At 40.5% G+C, this 21,584-nt stretch overlaps 1 protein-coding gene across 2 annotated transcripts in view; it reads right to left on the minus strand.

Annotated features, from left to right (window-relative positions):
• Nucleotides 1-21,584, minus strand: part of SLIT3 (slit guidance ligand 3) — a 471,830-nt gene that overhangs the window by 127,108 nt on the left and 323,138 nt on the right. For both annotated transcript variants that reach the window (XM_041397819.1, XM_041397817.1), the window contains exons 13-15: nt 14,734-14,805; nt 2,744-2,887; nt 142-305 (exon numbers count right to left, since the gene is read on the minus strand). In XM_041397819.1, the coding sequence (XP_041253753.1) occupies nt 142-305; nt 2,744-2,887; nt 14,734-14,805 (380 nt within the window). The remainder of the gene's footprint in view (nt 1-141; nt 306-2,743; nt 2,888-14,733; nt 14,806-21,584) is intronic.

Consider the following 21,584-nt stretch of genomic DNA (forward strand, 5'->3'; position numbering starts at 1 on the left):
TTTCCCCAAATTCAATTTCCAAAGATGCTCCCTAATATCCATTACAGCAAACACTGTCCCGCAGATTGGATTAGCGGGCTCTCTGGCCCCGCTCATCCCCGCACGGGGAGCGCAGCAGAGGCTGCATAAATGAATTATTACCTGAGCAGCGGAACTTCTTGCTCTTGATCTGGCTGATGCGTTTGTTGGCAAGGCGACGGGGATTGCTGCAGCGCGCGCCGCTCGTCTCGATCGGATTATCCTGCAGGTAATCAGCCAGCCACTTCAGATGGCAGTCGCACACAAATGGGTTCTGAGCTAAATGTCTGCGAGAAGGATGGCATGTTTAATCACCAGTGACCTGTGACACCGTACTCCATCATTGTTTTTTTGTTTTTTTTTTTTTCACCAGCGCCGAAGCTGAAGAGTGGAGTAATTGAATCGGCTCCTGGAAAAAGAAACCACCCCAGGCCCGGCGGAACCCGCGCGGAGCCGCACGTGAATGGGAGAATTCTGTGAGCGCTCACATCTGCGGCAGGTCCTCGCACAGAGGAAACAAAAATTAAGATAGCAAAGCCCCCTTTAAAGGACACAGACCTGCTGCTGTCTCCCAAGTCCTACGGTTTCTCCTGAGAGCTTGACGTGCTGCTTCTTGAAATAAATGCACCTTACCTGAAGATCGTTTTGTATCCTGGTTTAAAGAAATTTTATCAGCAAGCTCAAAATGTGAATTAGTAAAGCAACTTGGATCTTTGGGCAAAGGCAGAAGTGGTCCAGAATCTTTTCAAGAGAGTGAAATTAATATTTGCACGTGCTCGTAATTTCTAACAGTACTTCCTTCATATGTATTTTTTCCTGAAGCAAAAGGTTTTAATTTAAAGAATGAAATGTTTAGGCAAAGTACAACTGCACTCTATTCTTCACCAAAATTTGCTCAACTTGTTTCCTATGAAATTGGAAATAGGTAACATAGCATTGATTTTAAGTGAGCATTTATACTTTGGTAAAATAAAATCTGCTGGAGCATCTCAGAGAGAAAGTGTTTTTCTGCTGCTGTTCTGATTTATTTTGCTTGACAAAACTGAGCACTGTATCAGGAGAGTTTGCCAGGTCTTTCCCAGAGCCAGGCTCTAATCTCAGTTCAGCTAACTTGCATCAGTCCCTCTGACCTCCAAGGGAGCAGGACTCAGCTCCCCAATAAGAAAAAGTTAAGAAAAGACAGATGTTTCAGTCTGGTTTGGACAGAGGTATAAAGTTATAGCCTCACAAGAACTCGGACCCTCTGTTACTGTTTTCCACTTGTAAAAACTTCTTTTCTGTTTGCAGTTATATTTATAAACTGCCACTGAACAAAGTAAGTGTAAAATGCAACAGGGCAGTGGCTGTTCAGGAGTGGGAAGGAAGAGCACACAGAGCAGAAAGGGCCTGAAGAAACTCAAGATTCTTTAGATCTTTCCTGCTGTGAAAGGTCCAAAGAATCAAACAGAGACAGAATTTGGGTCTGGTTTTGCAGCTCTAGAAAACCACAGAAGATGGCAATCACTTGGAGTACTAAAAATGGGAAAATGAATCAAAACTTTGTGACAAAGTCTCTTGGTGTGAAGAAACAAGTTCATTCTAAGCAAGGCCACCAGCAAAACCCTATGGAAACCAATGGGAGATGTTCACACCTTAGGGCTACAAACATTAAAAAAGCCAGTTGTTTAACCTGACAAACCTTACATACCTCTGTGGAAGAACCCTCTCTGTGGCCCCAGTTCATGTGTGCACATACACAGCAAGCTGCAGCAGCAGAAAGCATGGTAGAGCTGTGGGGGCAGAACTGGGGGGTCTTGTACATGATTACTCCAATGCCTTAAAGGTTTGCAGCAATACATACTGGCCAAATATCTGCTGGAAACTCAAGTTATGTTTGTGGCTGCCTGAGGATGTGGCAGAAACTCAGCTGCAAGAAATCATTGCTGTCAGTTATTTTGTATACGATTTAAAACATTTATACAACTAATTCAGCCAATGCATTCCCAGTATTAAAATATATAAATGTGCATTTGCATACAAAAGTTGCAGTACTATAGCATGGAAGTGCACAGATACTGCAGTATGTATATATATATATATGCACACACACACATACATATTTTAATACTGGAATATCAGGCTGCCAACTCCAGCTCTGAAGGAGTACTATTTACCTTATTATCTTATTACTCACAGCTTTAGGATGAGACCTTCTACAAAATATTGAATCATTTCTGTATTTTTGCTTCTGATGCCTATTCTAATGCCTTCAAATTCAAAACTGTTTAGTGGATTTGCTTAATGGATCAAGTAATACAACATATCATTCCCTTTAAGTGGAATGTCAGCTGAAATGTGGTTACAGAAGTCACGAACTGCACAGCAGGACTCAGACCCAGGCAGGAGAGATGCCAACTCATTGGCTCATTAAAAACTGTTAGGCAATGATCCTAATAGAATGTGCTGTTCATATCTTATCCAGAGTCAAATGCACACATTATCTCCCCAACAAACAGCCCGAGCTCCACACAGCCCTGACATTTCTGTCACTAAGGGCAGGCTGCGTCGATCCTGCCCTTGCTGAACTGATGCAACACTTCTTCTTGCTCCTTTTCTCTCAGTGAGAAAAGGAGGGGCCGCTACATGGATGTCTCTTCCAAATTGTTTTAATGTCAGATGAAAAGACAGGCAGCAGTTTTGGTGGGGCAAGAGAGAGCTGTCATGTGTGCTGTGCCTGCATACTCACAGAGTCTGGATCGATCGCAGAGGTGCAAAGAGCCCCTTGCTGACGGTCTGCAGTTTGTTGTCATAAAGAGATAACAGTTTGAGATTATGCAGACCTTGGAACGTGTTTACCCTCAGGCAGTTGATCTTGTTGGCATTGAGAAGCCTGAAAACAGAGAAAAGGTTTAGAATTCATTAATCTTGTAATAATCAAATAAAGATAGACTGGACTTTGGGGTTAAATCTAAAATAAAAAAAAAAATTAACCTAGCCATCAAAGCTAAACCTCAGGTAAAGGCTTCATTTGCCTGCTACATTTCAAAGGTGAAAAACTCACAGTGGACAAGAGTGCTCTCATACCTGGGGAATATGCAGACATATAACAGTGCTAGCCATCTTAAAATATTTAAAAGCTGGGGGGTGTGGGGGGTTGTATGCCTAGCCCTCTCTCAATTTACTCAAAATTCTACACAAATATTCAAGGAAGCCTTCAGCTTAATATACACAGGAATAAAAATTACTCCCCACCTTGCTATTCCACGCACACACAGCCCACAGTAAGAACCCTTAATTTCAATTTTCTCTACAGCAGCTGTCTTAAATCTAACTGAAATTCTGGGAGTTTGAAATCTTTTGATAAGGAGTGTAGGGTTAATTTGATAATGGAAGATTAAAAAGACATTTCTCTTGAGAAACAAAAAGAGAGAAGTGTAAGATCTAAAACTTACTGAAAGGAAACCCAGTTCACACCCAAGGACAGCCAGGTAGGGACCCAGGCTGCCACAGGAGCTGTGTCCTCAGTCCCTGGCCTTGGAGTTTTCAAAGTGACACCGAATAAAGCCCTGAGCAACCTGCTCTGACCTGATAAGGGGGCTCTGCTTTAAGCAAGGGTTCCCCAGACTATTGTCAAGTGATCACTCAAGGTCCCTTCCAGCTTCTACTGTCCCACAATTCCCTGAATTCCAGTCACACCAGAGTCCTGTGCAGTTGTGGAAAAGCTGCACAAAGGCAACTTAAATACTATTAAAAAAAACTCCAAACCCATATATATTTTACAACTACACAGCAACCAGCTGGTGGGACTAATCAGCAAGAAAATCTTGGACAGTACTTGTGCAAGTTTTCTTCTATCATCATCCAGAGTTCTGCCCCATGCCATAAGTATATGCAAACCCAACAACAAGCTGCATCTCCTGCTGAGACAATCAAACACAAGAACACTTAATTTGTCACTGTCATCTGCATAGGTGGTATCCTGCACTTAGAAGGGAAACAGGCAGGAAATTACCTATTTACTTAGCAAAGCCAAAATCCACATCTTTTGACTACTACCAAGAACTACTGAGAGAAATGGTAAACTGCAAACAGTATATGTGGTTAACTCAGCTCTCTGAGATCAAAATTCTGCCCTTGTCAATGAATTTAAAGGACTAAACGTTGCATCAATGTGGCTCTCTGTGAGACAGCACACTAATATGAAAACAGAAGACAAATATGTTTATAGGCAAAAAGGAAAATATATCCTCTATTCCTCAGCAAGCAAATGCATCATTTTAAAGACACCTCTAACAGCAGCACAGGGAGCTTCCATTTTCAACAAACTGCACAGACACCACTAAAGACAAGAGGGCAGCCACTCAGGAAGAAATACAAGCTTGCTAGCCGCATGTGATGCTTTTCTTTTCTCCAAGAAGTGATTCAGAAGATGCTTCCTCTGCCTTAACACTCCTGAAACCTTTGGAACATCACAAGCTCATTACAGTTCTCTGCTCTCACTGTTGTTTTGGCAGGGCCTCGTTGCTGCAGCCAGAAGTTACAGCGTTTGTGAAACACAGGAGATGAAGGCAGACTTGGGCAGCATGGAGAGCTCCAGGAGAACAGGAATGCTTTGGAATGAGAGGGCTCCAAAGGAGAACTCCCCTCCCCAGCCTACAGGAAAGTCAGTATCCATTTACCCCAATTTCCTCCTTTATATGTTGTGGAAAATGAAGTTTGACATTAGTTAAGACAAAATCCCAAGGAAGGCAATGAAGGATAAATGAGGTTACATTTTTGCATGAACTAATAGCTAAAACAATTTTATGAAATCATAAGCAGCACTAGTATGACCCCTCTGGAATCTGTATTTCCATGACACCTAATCCACAGTCCTGCTGGCTCCCCAGAAAGTAAAAGGGTAATTTTCCCATTGGGCCACAGGAACAGCTCCTCCCCCTTTACTCCAACAGCAAAAGCCATCTCCTCCTGCTGCCTCTGACAGCCATTTGTAAACCAAAGCAAAGCAATCTCCTCCTCTCACATCGCACACATCATGCATTTCTCTTCCCACCTTGTAGAGTGTCTTACCCACAAAGAATGACTTAGCAAGACAGGAGGATGCAGAACCAGCTACTGAATTTTGAACAGTGTCCCTGAACATGCTCTCAGGCATTACAAATCCTTTGGTTTCTACCCCCTGTCCTTTTGCACTGGTGCCACCCTGGTTTTAGGGAATGCACACCAGCTTGATTTGGCTGTTCCTGTCCCATGGCAGAGGCTTGGCACCTGAGCTACCCAGGAACAAAACTGAAAACAAGTATGTACTTCCATTTATTTTGCTAGGTGCTAATTTTTTTTTTTCCCAGTATTATAGTAATGGTTTATGTTGCAAGCAGTACTGGTAACAAGGTATAAAGCAAAAATGAAAACAGTCTCAGCAATAAGATAATTTACAACTGAACTACAATTGTATTTCCACATGTGGGTAACCAGGATGTCTTCTTGGGATGCCTCAGAAGTGCACAGCAGAGCTGCTCTGGGCAGATGCTGTTCCCTCCTGTGCAAAGATCAGGCACAAAGTCTACATTACTGATCCATCCCACTGAAAAAACCCTCTGAGCAAAACTGACCTGCAACTGCAGTGAATACACTGCATCCAGATTCATTCTCCCATTAGTTTCAACAAAACTTGAATAAACCCCATGCCGGAAAATAGAATTTACAATGTGACGAGGTTCCTGGCATGAATTTTTAATGACTATGTTCATGGTGATATAATCTGTGATATTTATTTAGAGCCAAACACTGAAAATGAGAGCAACTGATCCTCTATACAGCCATAAGTACAGAGGCACACGCTCTTCTTCAAGCATCAGAGTAATTTGGAACAGAAAAGTGCTTGTGCAGACTGTTTGGAAGTGAGAATTCAGGTCCTAAACAGCTTTTCTGAGGTGACAACTCCTATTCTGTGTATCACAGGCAGTCTGCTCAACAGGAATACAGGTGTGGCCATCTGAGGTGGATGGTGAGATACATTAATGACTTATTTCTGCTCAGAATCAGTGAGAAACGGGGGAGAAAAGAAACTGAGGAAGCAGAATACATCATCCCTAAAAATTTTTCCCTCCTACTTACTGTGAGTTAGATGATGACTTTTGGCCAGAATCATTGAGGTTCATATTCCTTTCAAAACTCCCAGTTATTTTAAAATATCCGCTATGAATATTCCCCTCTATAAACCTCAGTGCTTTACTTATTCTTTCTTTGTTATCCCAGCTCCACTAATGGCATCTAATTTTTAATTAAGTATACAAGGCAGGACTCACATGGAGTTAAAAAGTGGTTTTAAGAGGTTTTTTTAAACTAACAGAAAGGCAGATGAGAAAAGCATATTCCAGGAAGCAGAATCTTCCTTAAACACTGAACCAGGCCATAAAACATACTAAGGGTTCCTTTATTGGACTTACACCAAGAGAAGGACCAACATTAAAAGTGGAGTTCTATTTTAGCAGGAATTACACAGTATTTATTTTTGCAGCAATTCCTGGTGAAAGTAAATTCCACTAATTCTCCTATTTTGTTATCAGCTTGATTGGATGAGATTTACACACGGCCTCCAGATGTGGGGCACCATTGAGAAGGAGGTTAAATATTCAAGTAGAAATAAAACCGCCTGCTACCCAGAGGGATGATGGATTATTAACTCAAGTCTCCATTTTCATCCCTCTGGATATGTAAAAAACATGAAGAAACCTCTCACAAGCCTTGGACCACCACAGAATAAGGGAGAATGGTTAAAAACCTTGTGGTTTGCACACCATTGGAACAACGAGCTGAGCAGGGCACTATTACAATTCCATGAGCCCATTTCCTGAAAAAAGTGGATTTGTCCACACACATTGAAATAATAACGTGTTTCAGCTAAGCCCTTGAAATGAATGTGCACTGAATTGGCTCTGTAATTGTATCAGCTGCTCATAAGCACCATCTGCATAATTAAGATGGTCCCATAATTGAATTATATGCCCAAGCACAGCTTCAAGTGATTAACATTTAAATAACATTCTGAACTCCAACCCAAAATGACTGAAAAAATTGTTTTTTAAGAGCAAATGGGAATGTTTATATGGCTTTTACCCTTAGCCACGTTTGTATTTTTATCTCAGTGAGGTCAAGTAATCAAACTATCAGGAAATAACCACAAAACTTGGAGAATCAACAGCAGCCTGACAACCTCACACATGCCAGGGACTGCAGGCTGGCCTCTGGTGCTCCAGGATAGAGCAGGAATCACCCTAAATACACGAGTGAGCCTAAAGGAAAGTGTTTGGGAGAAAAGCTGCACCAAGGCACTGAAAAGCTTCTCTTCCTTTTCACCAGCTTTGTGTTTTGACAGCGACGACAACACGATGAGAATGAAAATGTTTGGCATCCCATGAACTGGCTGGCACATCCCACATGCCAGACTCCACTGGGGAAAATGAGAATTCACCAGAAAAAACAGATGTAAGAGGCACAGGAGACTTGTAAGGGAGAGGAGAACTGGGTAACAGTTTTGCCTGGCTAGCAGCAGAATACAAATTGAACAGGCATGACCTTTATAAACTATCTATAGTTGCAGGCTTCACCTACATTCAGAGGCACTATAAGGCAGCAAAAAAAAGAATTCTCAGCAGAAAGCTTTCCTTAGAATATACAGTATCTGTTACAAGAAGTTAAAAAAAAATTAGCATGTATTTTTCAGAATTTTCTCTTGAAATTTATTTAGGCAATTAAGTGTCATCCTTGATTTAACACAATTTTACATAGGAGAACAGCTGAAGTGTCAATACAGCAATATCTAGTCAAGCACTTGGTCATCCCAGCAGCCAATGATAAGCAACATCTACAGACAGAATTGTGTGTGCCCCTGCCTAGTTATTGGCAAAATAATACATTAAGTTTCAGGAACATTTTAAGATGGCCTGGACTGTCAGGGAGCATTTTGATTGTCTCTCACTGTGTCGAGATATTTAAACGTCTACTAAAATTTACATTTTCTAATGTGATGACTGACCACTGAAGAGTCTGTCAGTGCTTCAGCTGATAATAACCAGCATGAAATCATCATCATGCTTGCTTAACCAGCTTCAAGTGCTTCTCCATGTTCAGGAAACTGGATGATGGTGATGACAAATTTATTCACAGTAAATGAAAATGGAAAAGTTGCAAGCTGATAATGAGTCAAGAAGGAAGTACAGAGCACAGTTTGACAGTCCTGTTTTGGTGGGAATTTAGAAAGAAATTTCAGAAATTCCTTTTCTGATCCAAAAATCTCCAGCTCCGGTTGAACACTACCCACAAAACAATTCTGTGAGACTTCTGTTACTACCTGGAGAATTATAAACATGTGTTGTCACAGCACCCAGACTTCTGCTACTTGAAACTCAACAGTGTCTAACTCCTGCCGCAGGTAAGATCACAGCTGATTCGAGATAACCACATGATAATTCAGATGCACAAGGGAACAAACACATTTTCACAGCTTTCAGGGCTGGCAGAGTTAGGTTTGTGTGCAGTAACAAGGAGGAGAGCTGCTGTCAGGAGAGTCCAGCTCGGAGCACTGGCGTCAGAGGCTGCTGGCTCACACTGACGTGGGGATGAGCAGTTGTTTGGGAAGCTGCACCACTGACACAGGAAAGGCAGATGCTGCTGCACTCCTTCATTAGTGCTCGACTGTAATTGTATTTCTGAGTCTGGCAGATGCTGCTTCCTCACTTTTAACAGCAGCTATTGAGTTTAGTAACATTATCACAATAGCAACCTAAATGCAGAAATCTGAAGGAGAAAAAGCTTGAGGCAAATGGCTGGAAAGTAATTCTAAATCTATTAAACAGGTCTGTGCAGAGAGCATTCTGTGCTGGACTGGAAGGATAAGTGTGGCATAATCTCTATGCCATAGCCAGAAATATTTTGAGTAATCAAGAGAAAAGCTCATATGCCATTTTGCTAAGAATTTAGGTTCACAGATCCCAGAAATGACATAGGTTGCATAGAACCTCCAGGTCATCTGGTCTGAAACCCACTCAAAGCATGACTCATTCATGCACAGTTAATGCATTTCGCCAGATCACAGGGTAATTCAGAGTTCCAGGAAGCTCCAGTGGTTTCTTGCCCTGACAGGCTGCCAAAAGAGGATGAGCTACAAGGTCAGATTGGGTTACCTTGAGCTTTATCCAGTCTGGATAAAGTCTGGTCTTTAAAACCTTGAAGGAAAGAGGATGCACAGCTTTCTGGGCAGCCTACTCCAACTACCTGACATCATTGTGAAAATGTTTTCCCCTTACATCAGTCACAAGGGCCCTTTTTTTTAATGCCTGTTGTCTATTCTCCATGAGAAAAATTAACAACTCCACAGAATAAGATTTTATATATCACTTAAAGCCCAGATCACTATGGGGAAGAGAAAAGACTACTGTGCTATTAAAGACTTGCAAATGGAAAACTGCACTTTCTTTATTGTGACATTTCTGTACTGTTTACATAGCTGGTTAATGTATTTATGTATACAACAGTGCAATGTATACAATGCCAAATATTGGAATTGATGTACATTCTGTTGTTTTTAAATACTCTGTATGAGTTTGTACATCACAGCATTCTCTTTGAGCTTCTATCAAGCCCCAGAAGTACACAATAAATAATTGGTAGATCCTGCTTTAAGCTCTTCAGTACTGGCATTCAGTTTAGAATTACAAATTGACACAAGCACTTCAAACTTGGCAAATCCACCATGAAGATACTTTTCAAGCAACCTCACCAGAAAAGAGCTGGAGATACCAAGTATCTGCCTTACTCATCACAGAAAAAAACAGCATAAAAATCAAGTTACAAAAAAATAAGAATCACTCAAACCAAAATTTGACCAGTTGAATTTTGGGAAGACTGATGATAGCAGTTTCTGAAAGTACACACATGATTTAGCACTTCATACAAGTCTATTTTAGGGTCCGCTGAAGTTGCAAATATTATATCTAGTTCCAGTTTTAACCCAGGTTAGATGACTGATAATTTGTCACCACTTTTGACATCACTTTATCTGTCAATATGTCAAACTCCAGGCACCAATGTGATTGCTGGTCCTTTCCAACTGCAGTGTTGAGTTTTCCCTAATGACCAGATATTAGGTGGAGGAGAAGGCTGTCAGCTTCTGGCTTCATTTTTTGAGAGAGAAACACAACAAGCCTCTGATTTTAATATATATGTACCACAGGAACAGATCTCCTGATGTTTAGCAACATCAAAACAGAACCCACCATGGGGATTTTTCTTGCTCAGTAAAACATGGGGATCACAAGCAGAAGATTTAGGATCAACACTCCTGAGCACTTGTATGATTAGTAACTATACAAAGTAAATTTCCTCACGGAAAAGGATTTATTGAAAACTGATACTTGCCAGACATTTGAAAAATGAGACTTCATCCCTCATATTATTCTGCTCTGCAGCCTCTTTAAAGAGCAGAGATTTTGTGGTAGCTGCTTGTTCCAGGAAGCAGAGCGCCGCGACGCGCGCGGTGAGCGGCTGCAGCAAAAGGCTGCCAGAATGTTTGTTTTAATCTGGTTGCAGGGAGGGAAGTGTCTTACTTAGATATGACAAATATCACAAACTCGGTGCCCGTGGTGATGCCTTGTGAAGGCTGACCTAGAACAGAGACTAGGTGGAGCTAAAGAATGAAGTTGGGATTTATTAAGAGGCCTCAATGGATCCACCTTGGGCAGCACAACCCAAAATGGCCACAAAATGCATGGCCAGTCACAGGGTGTCACACTTTTATCAGTTCTGCTCCATTTGCATATTGGAGTTAATTGTCCAATTACAATTAGCCCATGAAGTCCCATCCTTCTTGTTTTCTCTCTTTGGTCTACCATTGTTTATGCTTTTGGGCCTGAGATGTGGATCACTTGTCCTTAGTCCCCAGCTGGAGAAGGAATTGTTTTGTCTCCCTACCCTGTGGAGGGCGCTCACTATCCTCTTAATATGAAGCCTAGACTTACAGACTAAAGCAGAACAGAATCTGAAAAATATAAAAGCTAAACCTGAGGCATCAGTGGCTGCTGTTGGGTTTATCTGTCCCAGGACTGCCCCAAGGGAAGGAGCTGCAGGGTCGTGCTGAGCCCCCCTGCAGTGACTGGCAGCACCTTGGCAAGCTCAGGGGCTCCTGTGAGAGCCTGTCCACATTCCAGGGGAACTCAAGGACAGGTGAGCAGGACATTTAAATGTCTTCCAGTTTCTAGAAAGTCCAAGGTCAGTTGAAGGTCTCCTGGACTAACCATCCTCAGCTAATGGTTACTCCAAAACGTCCACCTTAAGCTGAAGCCTTGCCCATTATTTTGGTATTTAAATGCAAGAAATGCAAACAATTAAATTAATCAAACACTGTTTCACAGCTTGGATGCATCCCCCAATAAAATGAAAGTTTCCAGTCACTGTATTAAAAAAAAAAACACACAAAAGCTAAAAAACCAGTTATCCCTTTCTGGAAAACAACACAAATCTCTCAAACCCAAATTGACATAAAATTCCCAGAAGGCACTTGATACAGCCTGCTGAAAAGAAGAATGTATGAGGATAGGGTACAGTAGCTACAAAGCTTTCTATCATCCACTCCTCTGGCACCTTCAAACAGGAGAAGGAAAACTACAAGGTCCGAGAAAAGCTTCTGCTCCACAGAACAGATGTGTAGCTGGACCTGAAGAATGATTTTTGCTGCTTTGTTGGATACCACTGCTAAGGAAACACATAAGATTTGTGAAATCAGCAATTTAACAAAAATCCAATTGCAATTATTTTTGTGGGTAATGTTAACTACTTAAGGTATTTACTTATAATGAAAACTTCAGAAACAACATTTTGAATGAAACCCATAGGGTTCAAAAAAAGCCCAACAAAACCACACCCTAATCCCTCAATGAAAATCCTCCAAACCCTTATTATCTAACCACGCCTGGTTATTTTCTTGCCAAATATAATATAATACTGGCTTACCACCTCTGCCTTATAGGGCAGAAATGTGGAATGCTGATGCCAGCCAGGTTGTCTAGAACTTGTTCTGAATTCATTTCCTCTACACCAAAGTCAAACAGGACACTTGAAGATGTGGCCATGCCTGAAATGGGAACCCCTCTATCCAGCTCCTGACACCAGTGGTACTGTCTGAAGGTGTTAGGCCCTTACAGAGAACAATTCAGCCAGAATACAGAATAATCCTGGCCTATATTGTGACAGTATATTTAAACTGAAGAATAATTACATATCTGATAAACTCTGATCAGTTATATTCAAAGCAATTAATAGCAATATTATCTGTTTTGAAATATCACAGTATTTTTTTTTCCTTTTAAATAATGTATTTTCTTTCTAAATAATAGTTTTTCCTTCTAAATAATACAGGACCCACAAGGACTCCCTTTTTCTTACTGTGTCCTGCTTTATCACAAAGCCAGTACATTTTCTAAACTGCTCCTGCTCCAGCTCAGGAAATCAGACAGGCTACCAGGATACCTTAATCAGTGTTCTTATCAGAGTGTCTCCAGACTAATAAGAAGAAATCCAATCTAGTGTCCACGGAACACTAAATTAGATCTAATCATAGGGCACTCTTCCAATTCTTCAACAGCAGGTCTAAGACCAACAAATGCCATTTATTTTTTTTTAGTAGCCATTAAAATACTACAAGCTATCCCAGAACAGCTGCTTCAAAGCTACAATCCAAAAAGCTGCAGACATTTGTTTGCATTTAAAACATGATCATTCAATGCTCTCTTTGCCAAAAGATACTTTACATACAAACACTCTCAAGAAGACCCTGGAAGGCTCCAGGGTCATGGTATTTTGGGAATCCCAAAACAGGGCAACCTACTTACATTGTCTCAGCTTGAGAATCTTTAAATAGCTGAAGCACAACACCTTTCAGCAGCTCCCTGGCACACAGATTTTGTTTCCTTAATAACAAGGCATCACTTCAGCCAATTCTGACTAAAAACAATTGTATCTTGTGTTAAATATGCACTTCACTAAAGGCCTGCTCCACATGCATGCTAGCACTGTTCTATGAAGGAGTTAAAAATTGTTTAATGCCTTTTGCAGAAGTTCTAGACCCATATTTTTATAGGACACGGTGATCCATGTGTTGAGTGATTTTCTTATTTATGTTTTCCTCCTGGGAAGGCTTCTATCTGTAAAGTGTCCTGGATGAGACAGACCAAGTCTTGAAGAGTATCACTTCAAAGTTACAACTGTAAAATATTTGGGTTGGGGAGGATGCTTTTAAATCTCATATTTTTTAAAATACAGTTTTTTCTCAAAGTAGGATGAGCCCCAGCTCCTCTGCACTTTTGTAATTATTGTCCTCACACCTGGCAAATCATCCCCAAAATTTCTCTTACTGCCCAGGCACAGAAACACTGAAGTATGGGAAAACTTGTGAGGTTTGGGGCAAGAGAGAGGAAAGAAGCTCCCAAAAAGGGTGAGGATAAAGTGATGGGCAGCTCCCCACAGCCCCAGCTCAGGGACTGGCGCAGCCAAGCCAAAGGGGCTCCTGCCTGCCCTGCTCTGGGACAGGGCGGTCCAAGTCTGCAATTAAGGTCTTATGGATAAATTACACATCTGAGCAGTCCTTCACTCAGCATAGAGAGTCATTTCAGTGACTTCATTTTACTTGTCTGGCTTTGCTCATGAATGCTGATCTAAACCTAAGCTTACTTTGATATCCCAAATAAGGGCAGCAAAGGCTGCAATCACAGTGACACATCCAATGGCAAGGACAATCTTGGGGAAATTCATTGCTGGCTACATCAGGATTGTCAGAAAGGTTTCAAAAGTGACATGCCTAAAAGCTATTTCAGATTCTATATTAAATATGATTTACTGTTTGGGGTGGAGGGCTGCATGTGACATAAAGCAGAATTGACTCACTTTTGATACCTCACCTTTATTTTTGGAGTGCCTCATCCATGATGGCAATCACAACATTACGAATACACATTAAACTCACTTCCCTGCTGCTCCCTCTACTGACTGGCTGAACTCCTTCCCTTTGAAGGAGTTACTGGTTCCCAATGTGATCATGGAGACGAGAGTGAGTGAAATTTGCAATTTCACATTTGGCTTGGGAAATCTTTTCTGCTCCGTTAATGCGTAATGAATATCTCTCTATACATCTTACCCTGATCATGACTGCAAGTTAAATCACACATGGCATAAAATACCCTAAATAACAATATATTGTAAAATCATTTCTCTTGCAGCTAAGCCCCATCTGACATCATAAGAACGTGGAACTGAGCACGAGTTGCAGCAGAGCTCTCACGTTGCCCTTTCACTTGCCCCAGCAGGTTCTTGCAGCACAGAAGCCCTCAAGGATCCAGACATTGAACCACAAGTGCTAAATGTGTAAAAACAATCAGATGGCATCCCCACCCACGCATCAGCCGGTGACCAAATTTCCTTTCTTAGACAGAGTCTTTCATTTCCTCCCCACACTTGAATCCTCTGTGTCTATTATCCATTATACACACTCTGCTATAAAACTGTTGACACCTTCCTTTTTTAGTTTTTTCAGCCCTTGCCTCCCTCTTGCCTGACACAGAAACAACAGACTAGCACATCCCAGTGAGTTTTCAGTGGAAAAGGTGGTTCTATTAATGTCACTACTGAAAGAACAGTAAATCTAGCTAGTCAGTAAAATAAAGAAGAGGAAGGGATCATACTCACAGCAGCTGCAGAGACACAAGATCATCAAAAAGGCCCTGGGGAATCTCCGTGATCTTGTTTCCATAGAGCACTCTGAAAGATTCAGGAAGACAAAATAAATCTTAAATTACAGCCCAGTTTAGTGTCCTCCCACATCTCTGCATTATCATCTTTATTGATCATGGTGCACCATGCCCAGGATCTGTGGGCATTTCATTTAACCACTGATCTCATTTTCTTTTCAGAGAGCACATGGCATTAAATGAGTCGTTATGATTCAGGCTTCGTCTGGTGTTGGAAGGCATTTTTAATGTAGAAACTGGACATCATCCAAAAACTGTATCTGAAATATTTTTCATTCTGTTAAAGGATTTTTTTTCCATCCTCTTTAGAAATATTTTAGCCACTGAAAGGCACATTGTCTGATGCAAAACCCTAGAATTCTGCCCAGCAATACTGAATTTAAAAGCCAGAGAGCACAAGCTGGTTGTCGATAAAATTTCATATAACTGAGTCTCTTAAGATACAGTAATTGGCATGAAATGTGACACAGGCATCATTGGATAAAATATTACAGCTTCACCAGCTGCTGTTACCATTTCAATGAACTAATATAAAGAAATTTATCCTGAACTGGAAATAGACATATATTTCAGGAACTCAAAAATAATTTAGGTATAGCTTAGTTATAAAAATCAGTAAAGCTTTAATAACAAAAATGAGAGTCACTGTGTATATTTAATCAACCATAAATATATGACCCGATATCTATGATTCAGTTTTAACATTAAATATATTTCATATTTTAAATGGAGAAATGCACATATATTATCTTTAGAAGTTGAAGGAAGGGAGAAGAGAGAAGCACCATTATGCTGAGATGTGTTACCAGTGATCAGAACAAAATCATGTATGACAGGAACACCAGAGATTCAATCATGGCTCAAGTATGAGCTCATGTCATTTCTGCAGGTCGGTATCATTTATAAAAACCAGAGAGTGGCTGAGGAGCTTTTGTGAGTCCTGGTAAAAGGGAAGATGATGAGGCTCCCTCTGACAACATTTTGCCTTACCTAAACATTTTAAACTGCGAAAAAAACAGAATTTATGTAATTTTTATGCTCTACATAGGACATGGCAAATGGTTATAAACCAGCAAATGCCAAAACTCTGCTGCTTGTGTGTCACTAAATTTGTTGCTTCCCTCACTTTTTAATGTGGAACAATAGGCTGGCAATGAATCAAAAGACCATGTGAGGCTTGGATGTTGGCTGAAATCCTGGCTTACCCTGCCTGACAACGTTTGAAATATTAGGAAGAGTTGAACATGCTGAAAAAGAAACTCTTAGCACGGCAGACCATTTCCAATACCCCCTGGCCTTCCCAGAGCATCACCACTTCAGTTTACTCTTCATCAGTCACTGGGAGTCCATCACCCCTGTGGGAGCCTTCCCAGAGCAGCTCATTTCTGAGCCTAAACACAGTAACACCATTTAAATACCAAAAGCTAAACTGAAACCCAATTTTTCATTGCTTTTGCAGTTTAGCAGGAACTGAAGTGCTCCTCAAGAAACTCAGGGTCATCCAGCATTCTATTTTCTCCAAACAAATTTAACAATTTCTCTATCTAGTACAGAGTCAGGAGGTGTTTGTAATGTGCTGCTCCCATTAGTGTTTCTTGTGAGCAATGAATGCTTCCAAATTTTTCTGCTTGTTTCTTAACTTTAGCTTCAGAAAACACATACAATTTCCTATTTCAACAAAATTTAATGCAATACGTGAAGATTTTTATAATCTGTCCAAAGCTGGACAGAAATGGTGGCTGAACTTGGAAAGGTTTAACAGGATCATTTAGACAGAACATTCAAGTCAATGGATTTCACTGGGCTCTAAACCAGCACGTGAAAGGTTGACTCACAGATTTCTTTCTGCACAAAGATGTGTGCACCTCTATTAAGAAGCAAAAGCAAAACTTCCGCAAATACAATATTTGTAAAAGGTTAAAACATCAATGCCCACAGAACCCAGTATGACTCCTCTTCACCTCCCAGTCTTTCTGCAAAACCTTTCTTTAGCTTTCTTTAGCTTTAGTGTGTCATCTGTAGACTGAGTTTAGACTGCAAACTCTGGGATGTCAGAGCAATATCTTCCTTAGTTTGGTTTAGGAGCAGGATCATCAGTGCTCATCAATAATGCACAGTACAACTGCAAAGAGGAATTGAGAAGCTAAGTTTTACAAAATGCCCATGGAAAACTAAGGGCACTCCAGCCTAAGGGTTATTCTGGCTGTATAGGTAAAACAAAACCTTAAAGAAATATCAACACTCTTGTCCTCTGGCACTACTGAATGCAAATATCAAAATAAGACCTTCAGTGCAATTTTTCTTTTTTAATTTGAGAGTCAGAAGGTCATAGTGTAGTGTGCTACTGAACTTTAAACCTTGGATATGTTTATACATCTTCTGCATTATTTTGAGCAAAATAGATCAAAGTAGCTTATAAAATAAAGCAAAGCTCTGATTTTTAGAAGCCATGAAAAGGAAAATAAGCATTTTCCGAACTAATTTGGCTTATGTGCATGTGGCACATTAGCATTCAAACAGATTAGCAGCTAAACAAAAGTCAGTATGAGAGCTCAGGCACTTGTCTCTAATTCATATTCATGTTCAGCACTGCACAGAGCCAAATGAGCTCATGCCATGCCAGGGCTGCGGGCAAACGGGGCAGCACAGGGAGGGCAGCTCTGCTCTGCAGCTCCTCAGTGCAGCTCTCACTGCCCTTTGCTGCAGGGAAAAGCACAAAAAACCTGCTTTGCTCAGAGTTCTCTGTCTGTGCCAGCCAGGAGAGAACGCTCCCACCGAGGAGCATCACCCGGCTCCTGCTCTGACCCAGCCGCCGTGCCCTGGGCAGGGCAGGGCTGGGCGGTGGGAGCAGCCGGGCTGGGAGCCTGCAGCCACAGGGACGCTGCTCTGCTCTGCCACACTGCCCAGCGCTCCCACTGCTGCAGCTCGGGGGGGAAAGGAGCCAAACAAAAACCCTGACAAAAATAACCGAACACAAACAAACAAATAAACAAACCCCAAACAAACAAAACAAAACAACCCATACACCCCAACAAACAAAGTGAGAAAAACCCCAACCACACACAGAAAAACCCACAAAAAACAAACAAAAAAAACGCTCCCACTGCTGCAGCTCGGGGGGAAAAGGAGCCAAACAAAAATAACCGAACACAAACAAATAAACAAACCCCAAACAAACAAAACAAAACAACCCATACACCCCAACAAACAAAGTGAGAAAAACCCCAACCACACACAGAAAAACCCACAAAAAACAAACAAAAAAAACCCCAAACACCCAAAAAACCCACAAAACAAAACAAAAAAACTAACCAACTTACAAAAACAAAACAACAAAAAAAACCAACAAAAAACCCCCCAAAAAATCACAAAATAAAACAAAAAAACCAACCAACCACAGAAAAAAACCAAAACAAAACAAAACAAAGCCCCAAAAAACCAAACCAAAAAACATCAAACCAAACAAAAAAAAAAAAACAAAACCAAAAAAACCCCCAACAAAATAAAAACAAACACACACCAACTTAAAAAAGCCATATAGGAGGAAACATGACCAATTTGATTCAAGAACTTCATTTAAATCTCTAGTGCTTTTACCAGCTGAGGTAAATTTTAGGAGATTTGCCCTTTGGCATTACAAGTTCTAAAAATGGTGTTCACTTGCTTCCCCCACACATGTTGCAGGACAAGCAGGTGTCCTGGCTAACGTGCAAGCTTGGCACAGGAACACAACCCTTCTTCTATCCCAAAGAACCTGAAATTTTAGACACAAAGCATTTTTTTTTTAATTAAAAACACACTGACAAAGTTAACATATAATAAAAAGTACTTCAGCAATTGCTGCCAATAGACAGTGAACCAGTGAATTAGAACATTAATTTGAACACAAAAATTACTATTAATATTACTAAGTTTTTTTTGTGTGGGCTCCTGATTCTTCATTGGCTCCTCATCTTTAGGAGAGTAAGTGAGCCACGGGTCTGACAAATACCACAGCACATAAAGCACAAACCCCTGGCAGCACCACAAGCTTTGGAAATCCCTGGGAGCAGCACCCTAAAGAGTCATTATGGATCTGCAGCAAGAAGTTATACAAATATAAAACAGCCACAAATGAGGCATTGTGTTGCTTCAGCCTGATTCTGGCATCATATTTTAATAGTCCCCTAACAATGTATCTATCCCAAGACATATTAGATATTAAATTTCCAATTAAATAATTAATTGTTACTACTAAGCTTCAAGTTTTGCTGTTTAACCCAAGATATTCTAAAATAAAGATCAGACAGTGAAAACAGTCACTGCATAGATTGATCTGCAATTCTGGGACACACCACACACAAAGAAAGCACAGGAAGCACACGTAGCCATAAGTATGTTGGGTGACAATATAATCAATGATGGACTAAACCTTTGGTAGAAGGGTCCTAAAACGTGAAATTTACACTGATTCTTCACAGTCTCTATCCATTCTGACTTCTTGCACCATTTTAAAAAGCGGGAATTTGCACTGACTTTACCACTACATGGCCTTTAAGATGCACTGAAGTTTAACACGCCACCTTCGAAGGGTGTGAAACAATAATTGCTGTGTTCTTTCTTTTATGTCTCTGCTCCTTAGCTTCCTTACTTGCAAATGTAGTTGCAATTTAGCTGCTTCATTAAGTCAGATCACAGAATACAGAGATTTTCCCCTTGAAGGTGACACAGAGTTTTTTGAGGTATGAAAGCCTAGCACAGAATCCCTTACTTCAGACCATATGGTTTCCAGCTAAGTGTTCCTTTATTTTGGCTGGGCTGAAACATTCTTACTGAAGTGTCAAATTGTGACTTTATGCAATGTCTTTTTCAGTCCTCAGAATGCTTTTAACTTTCCTTCAGACTGTGAAAACAATTCTCGCTAGGAAGAATTATATTTCCCAAGCTATGTACAATGGCACAGGCTCAACACGAATTCAGGTTTTCAGAAGAGGACGAATTGATAGGGATAAAAACAGCAATAAATTTCTAATATCTAAAAGAAACTTAGACTTGTAATTTTTTTTCCCCCTGCACTATTTCATATTTCTTCAGAACAAGCTATGCTAAATAAATCACAGTGAAACTATCCAAAGCAATTTGTTACCTTAAAATAAGTTTGTCAGCTATTGCAATAGACAGTGTTTTATTGCAGATTTCAAATCACCAAGAATGACACCCCATACATCATCACCCAGGAGATGATGGTCTAAATGGGACTGCTATGTCAAAACCTAAGCTGTCTCTTGTCTTTGTGCCCAGGCTGATCTAAGCTTTTAAAGTGTTCACTAGCTTAATTCAGTATATGAACAAAACCAAAGGAATTCTCCCTCTGCAATAGTCTAAAACTTATTCATGCAGTTTAACACCCTGAAGGCTCAGACTGTTTTGTCATATCTCATAAAATGTCCACAGACAGTCTGGACATGTCCTTCCAAACCTGCATTTGTGGGACCTTTACTGACCCCAGGAATCACATGTATCTCTGATACTATTAACAATAACCAAATGCGGATACAATTCTCTCACCAATACCAGACAGATTCTGGGTTGATTAAATGGAAAATTAAATTACTTTAGAAAGTGCGTGCAGCAATCTTGAAACACTAAGCTATTCCTATTGTCCCCCATGCTCTGGGCTGTTATTAACCACTCCAGCTCCTGCAAAAGCCCTGCTATCCATGGAACACAAACACCAGGTACCACAAACAATGTTTCTCTAACCTTTCCTTCAAATTCAGATAATACATTCCTTTGCAACCAACCAATTCTGCCACACTTCTCAATGCAGGGATACTATTTGCTCTCATACTTTTATGAAGGAAGTATTGTATGGCAAGACTAATTCTTCCAGCACAACAAGAAGAAAAGGAAAAGCCAGGAAACCCCAGGAAAAAGAAGGGAAAAGTTCTTAAAGCATAATGATTCCAGTTCCTTATTCTGTAACAACCGGAAAAAAAAAAAAAAAAAAAAAAAAAAAAAAAAAGTGATGTGCTTCCCCTAATGTTTCTAAGTAGAAATTTCTTGTTCCAAAGAAAAATATGAATAGGGAACAAAATCCATTGTAAAATGGGCATAGAGAAAATAACTTATTTCTTCCTGCATGTGGGTAATGGAGAAATCTTGAGTACCCTACAGGAAAAAAACTTGCCTTTCTTTTGCTAAATGCAGAGAAAACCCAAGGTAGAAATGCTTGCTTTCCAGTAAAATCATTTTGCGTCCTGTTTGACTCCCACGGGTGAATTTCTTATTAGAGAAAATATATAGATTTGCAATAAAAAAAAGTATGACCTGCTAGCACATGGATCACTTAGCACTTTAAAAAGATTTAAGTTTTACACATTTTAGAGGAAACAGCTTCTGTTATAAACATTCCTATGTTTGAAAACTGCAATACACTTTTTTTCCTACCATCTCAACACAGGTACAACAGGCAGAGTACTGTGAGAAGCATTTCTGCCTGGAAACACCAAGGCAAGCTGACTTCAGAGAAAGCAGAGCAGAACTCACTAAATCCAGGCCTGCATTAGGCAGGCAGACTAACAACGCTGGCTGCCTTCCAGAGGAACACTCTGGCTCCCCAGACCCACAGGGAGCACTGTGATTGCGTGCAAGCAGGGAGCAGAGCGAGGAGCACAAAATGGGAATAAAAACAGATAAAAAAAGCACAAGGATATTAGGTTGTACAGCAGCACTCCATTTTTAATGGCAACCAAGGTGCTTACTCTCATTTGTGCATTAATACTTTCCCCTCCTTTCTTTTGGTTGGAA

Source organism: Onychostruthus taczanowskii, unplaced genomic scaffold (assembly GCF_017590055.1).
Source record: "Onychostruthus taczanowskii isolate IOZ18803 unplaced genomic scaffold, ASM1759005v1 scaffold14, whole genome shotgun sequence".
Taxonomy (NCBI): domain Eukaryota; kingdom Metazoa; phylum Chordata; class Aves; order Passeriformes; family Passeridae; genus Onychostruthus; species Onychostruthus taczanowskii.